The sequence below is a fragment of the Pygoscelis adeliae genome, unplaced genomic scaffold (genome assembly GCF_000699105.1).
Source record: "Pygoscelis adeliae isolate BGI_AS28 unplaced genomic scaffold, ASM69910v1 Scaffold359, whole genome shotgun sequence".
In the NCBI taxonomy this organism is placed as follows: domain Eukaryota; kingdom Metazoa; phylum Chordata; class Aves; order Sphenisciformes; family Spheniscidae; genus Pygoscelis; species Pygoscelis adeliae.
The window spans coordinates 919330-929066 of NW_008825553.1; the positions used below are offsets into that span (position 1 = coordinate 919330).

The 9737-nt window shown below is 60.3% G+C and overlaps 1 protein-coding gene across 1 annotated transcript in view; it reads right to left on the reverse strand.

The window, feature by feature from the left end:
- Positions 1-500: 500 nt before the first annotated feature.
- MFSD2A (major facilitator superfamily domain containing 2A) overlaps positions 501-9737 on the reverse strand; it is a 10525-nt gene continuing 1288 nt past the window's right edge. Inside the window, exons 2-13 of the mRNA XM_009332196.1 lie at positions 9113-9237; positions 5441-5564; positions 5230-5308; positions 4455-4627; positions 4253-4343; positions 3500-3621; positions 3102-3185; positions 2103-2186; positions 1677-1789; positions 1316-1459; positions 933-1109; positions 501-558 (exon numbers count right to left, since the gene is read on the reverse strand). Coding sequence (XP_009330471.1) covers positions 501-558; positions 933-1109; positions 1316-1459; positions 1677-1789; positions 2103-2186; positions 3102-3185; positions 3500-3621; positions 4253-4343; positions 4455-4627; positions 5230-5308; positions 5441-5564; positions 9113-9237 — 1374 coding nt within the window. The remainder of the gene's footprint in view (positions 559-932; positions 1110-1315; positions 1460-1676; positions 1790-2102; positions 2187-3101; positions 3186-3499; positions 3622-4252; positions 4344-4454; positions 4628-5229; positions 5309-5440; positions 5565-9112; positions 9238-9737) is intronic.

Here is a 9737-nt window from a genome sequence, read left to right on the forward strand (position 1 = left end):
AAGTTAATTAGGCTCTATAAAAAAAGAACAGCTTTCCAAATTAGTGTCGTATGTACAGACAGCAGAGGTGAGCTCACGTCCTTGGCGCGGTCACATTGACAGTGTAATGTACACTAACCATTACCCCCAGTCCCACAGGCGATCGGCCCCACGCAGGCCGGGCACAGACGGGCAGCGGGCACGAGTGCTACGAGCAAAAGGATCCCACTTCGGGCTTTTCTGCTCTCCGGGACCCGGCAGGGAATAGTGCTTGTTTCTCATGAGGCACACAAGTACCACAGGGTCAATTCGTGTAATGTACACTACCAGCGCTCTGTGGATCCCGTGGAAGGCACAAGACCGGCACAGATCTTGTGTTCGAGTCGGTGGATGCTCTGCACGGCTTCTCCCAGGCGCTCCTCGACGGCGCACACCTACAGCGGCACGAGGCTGGTCCAGCCCCTGAGGGGCCCCGAGTCCTTCGGAGAGCCCCGGTGTGAGCGGACAGACCCAGCCTGGGGTCACACGATGCTGGCCAGTTCTGTGTTGTCTGACTCCGAGCTGCTGTTGCTCTCCTCCCTGGGGACAAAGTGTTGGGGAGGAGGCATGGAGTGAGCCGTGGAGCAACCCCTGCCTCCGAGCAGACCTCTGCCTTGGAGCAGAGGAGCCTCCGAAGGGCTCAAGAGGGACAGCACCGCCTTGCGCAGTCCCCGAACGAGTTTTCTTTAGCAACTGGGGCAGGTTCATGGTTAATCTCAAACACTTCACGCCATCTCTTTGGAAGTCAGGATTGGGAAAACAAGCCAGCCCTTCCCTCACACCACCACCCACGGGTCCTGGAGGATTCCTGGACAAGTCACAGTGTGTCCCAACCCGTCTGGGCCGGATCCTGCCCGCACACACCCCGCTGGCATGCCGCGCTTGCTACCTCCATAGCACAAGTTGACACTCACCTTAAGTCCTGCAGGGCTTTCTTGTTTTTCCTCCGCTTCTCCTCGTCGATGGGGTACAGCTTGAACAGGAGCAGGCCCAGCAGGATCAGCCCCACGGGCACGGCCGACACCAGCATCTTCAGGGTGAAGTTCACCTCGCTGGGCTGGGAGCAGCCCCGGGTCTGGTACCCTGCAAAGCTGCGGAGAAGAAAGGGACCTTCAGACAAAGGAAACTGAGTCTGTAGGAGACAAACCTGTCCCTTCAGGTAGAGGTTTGCGGAGCCACAGCTGGATTTAGACACCCCCCCACCTCCCTCCCAGCCCTTGGGAAGCAGAGATGCCCGGATGCGGAGGCACCAGACTGGCCTCCCTCCCTCCTCCTCAGCTCCCACACAAAAACTCACTCTAAGCTGAGTGTGGAGATGCCCAGGGAGACCCCAGAGGTGAACTTGGTGAAGAAGACATAGAAAGAGAAGAAGATGGCTTCATGGCCATGGGAGTCAGGGTGCTGCAGCTTGAAGTCGTCTATGACATCCGGGAGCATGGACCTGTGTGGAGAGTGGAATGGTGAACACTAGGACAGAGCCAACAAAGCATCTCCTCTCCCTGCTGAGAGGATTTCCCCCCCAAGAGCCCCATCTTGGGCTGAAAACATTGCAAAAAGGCCTCCCAAGGATTTCTAACCACTCCAGCAGGCCCTAGAAGCGAAGCACCTTGCCCAGCTCTTGGGGTGCAGCGCTGAGAGCACCAGGACCTCACACTCACCAGGGCAGGAGGAAGGCAGCTGCGACGCTGATCCCAGCTGCAACGGCCACGATGTAGGTGATGATGAGGTTACTGTCCAGGACAGCCACCATGATGAGGAAGGGGATGGCAGACTGGATAGGGGACAGAAACCAGGTTGTGTCAGCAGTGCCTGACCCAGACTCCTCAGCCTATCCCCTTCCCTCCCGTGCCCTCCGACCGCAGCAACGGCTGGGGAAGCAGCAGTGCAGCCTTCCTCCCAGCCATTTCTGCTGGCCTTGGCCACATCCGTGATAGCACAAACAGCAGGATGAGGGACAGGCACCAAATCAGCAGCAGCAGCCCCTGGCCCAGCTCCAGGCCCTCTCGGGGGGACACAGCTCTGCTCAACCCATGTGGGAAACACCATCCTCACGTGCACCTCTGTGCTCGAGGGGACCCACTCACCGAGATGCCCACATAGACAGCAGTCTTCTTCCCAAAGCGGGTAAGGAACCACTGCCAGAGAGGAATGGTCAAGGTGGCCGAGAGCTATGGGAAGAGAAGGGGGTCGTGGTGTCACTTGCTGGCCAGGCTCTTCTCTGGGGGAAAAGCTCTTCCTAGCAAGGAGCAGCTCCTGGGCACAGCCTCCCCCATCACATTTCCAGCACCTCCGATTTCCACACGCTCCTGGGGCTGGCACGCAGCCACACCGCCTGCTCCTGCCCTCACCCCGTCCCTCGCCTGCCTCCGCTCCCGGGAAGGAGAGCTCGCAATTGGAGCGGGTGCGTGGGGCCACCTCCTCCCCCAGCGCGGAGCACCCTGGCACCCAGCACCACCGTTCTCAGGGCACCCAGAAGGTGCCAGCACACCTGCCCAAACAGAGGGAGGACCTGACTCGATCCTTGGTGCTGGGAAGGGACCCGATCTTGTCACTGCTGCCTGCACACAGCATGGCCAAGAGCCAGGTTCTGTGGGGACCTTGGCACCTTGGACCTCTCCACCCCATTGAGCAGGAAGGGTGGGAAGGGCTCCCAGGGATGAGACAAGCTGGAAGGGGCTCTCAAGGAGCTGTTTTGCTCCATCTTCCTGGCAGTAAACACTGAGATCCTTTTCTTGAAGCAGGGGGGAAGGGAGATAAGTGGCAGGATTGGGACAAAAGGCCCCCACGGCTCCTGGTCTCCCCCATCTCTGGCTGCCTTCACACAGGAACAAAGGCCTCGCTGTTCCTGCCAACCCGCCCAGCCTTTGCGGGACATTTGGCAGCTCCTTTTCTCCCTCCCCTCCTCCCAGGGGACCTTCGGTCACTGTCCCCACAGTGGACTATCGCAGCCCCACAGCATCCCTCCCCTCAGCCCACAGAGCACCCATCCCATGCCAGCTCCTGGGGAGGACCCACAGGATCCCACAGCGTGCATCCCACCACAGTCCCAGCCCCGAGGCGCTCCAGGACGAGGCCATACGCACCATGATGGCCAGGAGGATGTTCTGGAACTCGTTGCGGAAGCCCAGGGTGTAGGTGCAGAAGAGGGCAAAGTTACCCTCCAGCAGCTATGGAGGAGGCAGACAGCAGTTAGGGGGGGACGGGCACCCCAGCCACCCCGGAGGCACCCGCTCCTCCTTGCAAGGCTGCACCCAAAGTGCAAGCAGGGGAAGAAAGCGGCCATTCACCAACCCATCCGAGGGCACGAGGCCACATCCTTCCTCTCTGCCCGGGGCAGCTCCGGCTCATTGAGCTGCCACCTCACATGCTCCCCAGCCCACCGGGATCCTATTTGGGCCCCACGCTGCTCATCCCCCAGCCACCTCCAAGCTGCGCTGCTGCCGTCCCCTCTCCCCCATCCTCCAAGCCCGGCTGCGCTTACCATGAAGGCCAGCGAGGTGAAGAGGAAGCCGGCGATGAGCTTGATGTAGGCACCGTGGTTCATCACCAGCTTCAGCCCCTGGAAGAAGGAGACAGGCTCATCCGACTGGAGCTCAGAGGACTCTGGGGAGCAGAGCAAATCAGCCCATCGTTAGACCCACTGAAACAGCACCCTTGGGTGCAAGGAGTACAGTGCCTCATGCCTGCTGCCGAGCACCCTGCACAAGCCCCTGCCCACCTACAGCATCGCACCCCAAGGGAGTCAGGGCAATGCCTGCAGGGATCTCCCTGCCCTCACCCAGGGGTCCCTCAGCCCCATGGCGGGGAGAGGATGGCCTGGCTGATTCGCCCAGGATAAGCAGAGCTGGTCACAAAGCAGAGGGAGGGAAGGACAGAAGCTACTCGACTTTGGGTATTGCCTCACACTGGGATGCCCTAGTTGGCACTAGCAACCTTGCCCAGACAGAACTGCAAGATAACATTTATCTCTGACAGTGCAGAGCAGAGAGCTAAGTCCTCAGGGCTGTGCTGTAACACACCCCGGAGATGCTCTGGCCTCCTGCCCACAGCACTGCCCTTCTGCAGTGCCTTCCCCAGGCCCCCGTACCCAGACCTCAGCTCTACCTGCCCCTCTTCTCCAGTGCTTGACTCACAAACAAGGGGCCAAGAGCTCAGCCAGGCTCCTGAGGAGCCCCTGGCAGGAGCCACAGCGTTTCCACAAGTCCCGAGTATTTCATCATGTCTCAAGCCTCACCTCTCTTCTCCCGCACGCCCACCGACAGGATCACAGCGCAGAGGATGTAGAGTCCCCCGATGACCCCCGCAGCGATCATGTAGGCATTTCTCTACGCAACAGAAGAGGGAGCGGTGAGGGAGGGGGCTTGTACCAGGAGCCAGCCCAGTCAAAAAGGCAAGGAGAGTATGGGAGGGGCTGCCAGCAGGTCCCCCCAGCTTACTGTGTCCGTGAGCGACCCAGTGTCATGGGTCATGTTTAGTTCCTCCATGGCCACCGAGGAGTTGGTCTTGCCGATGAAGAGGGGGCTCTCAATGCAGGGAGTAACCACCTTGCCCACAATCTGGCCCTGGATGGCAGTACCCAGCACTGTGCCCAGCACTTCCACTGTCATACCTGGAGGGAGAGGCCAGCAGGACTGAGCACAGCCCTCGGGCACCCAGGGCATGGGTGCAAAACCCTTCTCCACAGCAGAGCCTCCCCAGCTGCAATTCATTGCCCTTCACCAGGAGAAATGAGCCAGCCCAGCTCTCCTAGAGCTCCCTCCAAATCACCGAGTGATAAAGCCTGTGCTGCGCAGGAAAGGAGAGTGTCTGCTGGGGAAACTGAGGCAGGGAGCAGGGCCAAGACTTGGTCATGCTGCTCCCAGTGCTGTATGACAGAGCAGGAGGAAAGACTTGGGAGTTCAGATCCCCCATCGTCTGCTCCAGGCACTTGGCCATAACAGGGACCACCTCCCCATCAGCCCAGCTCTCACCAGACTAGAGAAGGGTGTCTGCTGGAGGAGCCGGGGAAGAGGAATGGGAAGAGCTGGACCAGCTGCGATTCAAGCCCTGAACGATGTTCATCACACACCACCCTTGGGGTGGGGTGTGATCAAATGAGCCCTTCCAGCAGGGCATCTGGAGGAAGATCATGCCCCAGTGAAAGCTGCAGCAAAGGAGCTGAGCATCAGCTGCCCCCCAGCCGTGGTGAGGAAGGGAAGGAAATACTCTTACGGTAGGCGGTGGCTGAGTCCCGCTCACTCTGCTCCCTGCTGATGAACATGGTCAGCGCCGAGTAGGGCACATGGAAGCACTGCAAAGGCATGAGGAGAATTAGCTCAGGGATGGGAACCTGCCCCTCTGCATAGCTCAGCGAGGTGAGGGCAGGGATTCATCATCTCCATCCCTCACCCACCAGCCCTGGTGTGTGCAGAGCCCAACTCACCGTCACAAGGGTCTGGAAGATGCAGTAGAAGACAAGGTACCACATCACTTGGCCGCTGGAGATGTCCGGCACAAACCAGATGAGACAATAGGAGATGACAGCAAATGGGGTGGAGAAGATGATCCTTTGGGAGAACACAAGTGTTAGCCCTGCGGGCACACAAGCGCCTGGGTAACCCCACCAGCCTGGCTCTCCCCACTACACCACACATCCAGTGGGGTTCAGGCATCTGATTTTGGGGGCTCCTGAGCTGCCCAGGGGTGGCCCACCCTGCTCCAACACTTCAACAGGAGGTGGTGGCCACGGGGGCAATTCAGACCAGACTGAAGGCAGCAGCTCAGGTCTCACAGGGGGGGAAGGGGAAGAGCTTTATTTGCAAAAACAGACATCCTTGATTCGATGGAAAGGATTGATCTGCTCCTGCCTTCAGCTTCCACCCCCAGCCCTGACCTCTCCCCCAGGCAGCACCGCTGTGTGTCCAGTGGGATGTAATCACCTCCCTCGTCCCGGAAAGGGCTGGGGAGCAGCCAGGCAGCACAGCCCTGCTCCCCAGCCCCACGGGCCCAGCAGACAGATGCCTCTCACCAGCTTGGCTTTGCTGCCAGCCCCCCGCCAAGCCCTGGTCCCAGGGGCACCTCTGTTCTGCTGGCAGGGATGGGGCAAACCACCAGCCAACAGCAGGCTGGCTCCTTCTTCCACCCCTGCCCAGCTTCCCAGAGCTGCAGGCACAGGGACACGGGATGCAAAGTGCAACAGAGGATTGGAGGGGATTGCTCAAGCACTGGGCCTTGGCAGCAGTCCCAGCAGGACCAGCCAGCAAAGGTGACTGCAGCGGGAAACCACCCAGAACATCTCTCCACTTCATCCAGAGCATCTCACAACCCTTGTCCTGCTGCAACCCAGCCAGGGGAACAGCTCTACCCTGCACCAGCAGCCTGAGGACGCTACAAGCACCCAGGTCCCCCCATCACTCAGGAGGGCACGGGAGGAATTCCTCCTCCTGGAGGGAAGTGAGCCAGGTGTTGAGGTTGCATCCGCATCTGTTTAGGAGACTGATTTTGCTTGGGGATTTGCAAACACATTGCGCTCCACAAACTAGTGGTCAGAGGCTGTGTCCTGGAATGAAGCCAGCAGAACCGGACACGGGACAGAGCCATGCATGGTCAGGGCTGGCCCTCTGCCGCTCCGCTGCCAGGGTACAGTGAGATCTTTCCGTCTGGACTGACGTACAGGACGCAAAGTTTAAATTTAAGTTGCGGTGGGGGGGGGGGGGGGGGGGGGGGAGGGTGGCGGGGGGGGGGGTGTGTGTGCGTGGAGAGCGAGAAACCGAATCTCCATGGATGGAGAGCCAGCAGAGGCATTGCACAGGACCCAACACATGCACATTTTTCTGTGCGCACGTCACCCCGGCGGGGGGAAGAAAGGGGCGAGCCAGCTCCAGCCATTCCTCTTGCGCACGCTTATCGCCTCACAGATACGAGGAGCCAAGGGAAATTTTGAATGAGTCACCAGAGCCGCACGGCAGGAACCACGTCACGCTCACCATGGGCGCCGGTGTGTGCGCATCGGAATCCCCTGCGGGCCCACCCCGGCACCGGGACCACGGTGCTGAGCCCTGGCCAGGGCTGACCGGCAGCTCCTGGCAGTGGCAGACAAGTGACTGCGAGTTACCCCTGACCGAGGCCGAGGTGATTAAGACGCTCGGAGGAGGCTGCGGTGACGCGCTCGCCCGCTCATTGGCCGCGGCACGATGGTGTGTTCCTTTGTGCCACGGCTTGCACACCCCTTCCCGCCCCGGCAGTTAACTGTTTGCAAACGGCTGCTGCCCTGGAGAAGGAAGGTCAAAGCAAGCCAAGGCTCTTCAATCACCAACACATCAAGGAAAAGTTTGGTCATCGGGAAGTCTAGAATGGTTGAGGAAACAGGGACTTGCCCAGGGCTGGGGACAGAGCGGGGTCCCCGAGGCCAGGGGAGAGGAGAAGGCAGCCAGTGGATGAGCTGCTGGGACAAAAAGTGCCAAAAAGCGTTTCAAAAAAGAAAGAACTGAATGAGAGAGAGGCGACGGCCCTCGAGGAAGGTCTCCTCTCTCTTCTGAGGGGCTGGAGCAGCCCCGAGCTTTGAGCTAGAGCTGCCGGCAGCTGATGGGGCTCAGCCTCACAGATCAGACCCTTCAGAGCCCGGCAGAAACTCTGGACAATAAATCCTTGCACAAAGGGGGCTTACACAGGGTCACCTCACGGGTGCTGAGGGTTGGGGTCAGGCAGCAGCCTCTGACGAAACCCCGCAGACCCTGAGGCTCCTTGCATGCAGGGAAACTGAGGCAGAGAACAGCTCCACAGCCACACCAGCCTGGGGCTGGGCAGCCCCACACAGCCAGCCCCACCGCAGCCAACGAACCCCAAGTTCAGGAGGTTTAAACTCAGCTCAACTCCATCCAAATTGGACTCAGCCGGTTGCCCTTGAGCCATGTACAGTAGCAGCAAGCTCCTCGCAGCCGGCTGCCCCGGCACTGCTGAGGGGCCCAGTGCAAGTCAAAAGCTCTGGCTAATTTTAACGAAGCAGGAGCCGTTCGGAGGAATGCAGCCTCTCCATCCCCACCCCCTGCCTCGAGGACGCGAGATTACAGAGAGCGGAGCTGCGGCGGCCATCCAAGCGCACGGCTATCCCGCGCAGCCCTGCCTGCATGCCCAGGCGGCTCCGCACAGGCAGCCCTGCTCTAATCTCCAGACCCCAGACCCCGCCATACATGCGGCTGCAGAGAAGCTATTTCAGGCCATGCGTGGAGCCTGGCTTTAACAACAGCCGACTGCCACTGCCCAGAGCTATTCCAGGAAAGCCCGGAAGCAGAGGGTATAATCTGCAGGGGAAAGGACTACATCCCTCTAATTCCACTCCCCCCATGCCCACCCCCTTTGCTGCATTGTATTTCAGCAATCCCGCAGGCACCCAGGACATGGGTTATTTTAGCGCAGGACATGCCACTATGTCCACACTTAGGCATTAGCACCCTGCAATGCTCCCTGTCCCGCGCAGGGGTGGGTGTTTATGGACATCCTAAGTCTGCCCTGGGTGCAGGCATGAGCCCTCTGGGGCTTCGCAAACCCCATCCCATCTGCTCCAACTCCCTTCGGCACCTCTTCACTCAGCACCCCACTCTCAAGGGCAGCGGAAGCACCCACGTGTGGACACCCAGATCCATGACAGCTGTTTTCCTGCCAGAAGAGCATCCTCGTGACTGTCAGCCGGCACCCCACATCAACCGTGCACGCCCCCGTCCCTCCTCCCTGTGGCTGTGATGCCACCTGCTCTGCTGGCAACGTGGCCCTGCCACAGGCCCGGGCTCAGCAACCGCCACCGGAACAAAGTCCAATGTCGGAGCGTGGCATCAGGGCAGCTCTCAGGGAGGCCGGAGCTGCTGCAGGCGCAGTGACACAGAGGACAGCCGGGACCAGCTCGTACGGAGATGGCTTGGGACCAGAGTAACAGGCACAGACTTGAAGCCCCAGCTGTTGGCAGAACCGTGGGCTTTTTGGGGCGCTTGGGACCTCACCTGGGTGAGATAGGGTGTCAGCATGTCCTGCCCTGCAAACCTCATGCCAAGGGACACCCAAAGCTGACTGGAAGGCTGTGACACATCAGGTAGGGATGCGGGGTGCTACAGGCGGCTCTTACCAAGGCATCAGGCGGCCAAAGCGGGTCCATGATGTTTTGCTGATGAAGAAGCCCACCATGGGGTCTGTGATGGCATCCCAGGCTCTCCCCACAAACAGGATGATGGAGGCATAGAAAGGGTCCAGCTGCAGGAAGAAGATCTTGTGTCAGGACACGCAAAGCCCTGTGCCCCCGGCTGCCCTTCCTGAGCTCCTCAAGACCTTCCCAACTGTACTGCAACCCCACTGCCATTTGGGAGCGGGGGACGGATCCCTCACCTTTCCCCCTCGTTCAGTGGGATTTGAGGCACGGTGACCCAGACCCTCCCAGCGCCGCCCCACCACGCTCTTTCCACACCAAACTCCTGCCGCCTTGGAGCGGGTCTCCCCCAAACCCACCCTACAGCCAGCATGGGTGCCCCACGGGCACTCCTCCCTCCCCATTTCACGCAGACCCAGAACACTGCGGGTTCGTGGGACAGATCCTGTGTCCCCCCGGACACCGCAAGCCCGTTTCGTAGCCTGAGCGGAGGCACGGAGCGACCACACGGAGCGTGGGGCCGGCCTGGTGGAAACCCACAGCCTTCGGACCGGCGCCCGCGCAGGACCGCGACTCTTCGTGACCGACACCCGCTCCCTTACCCCCC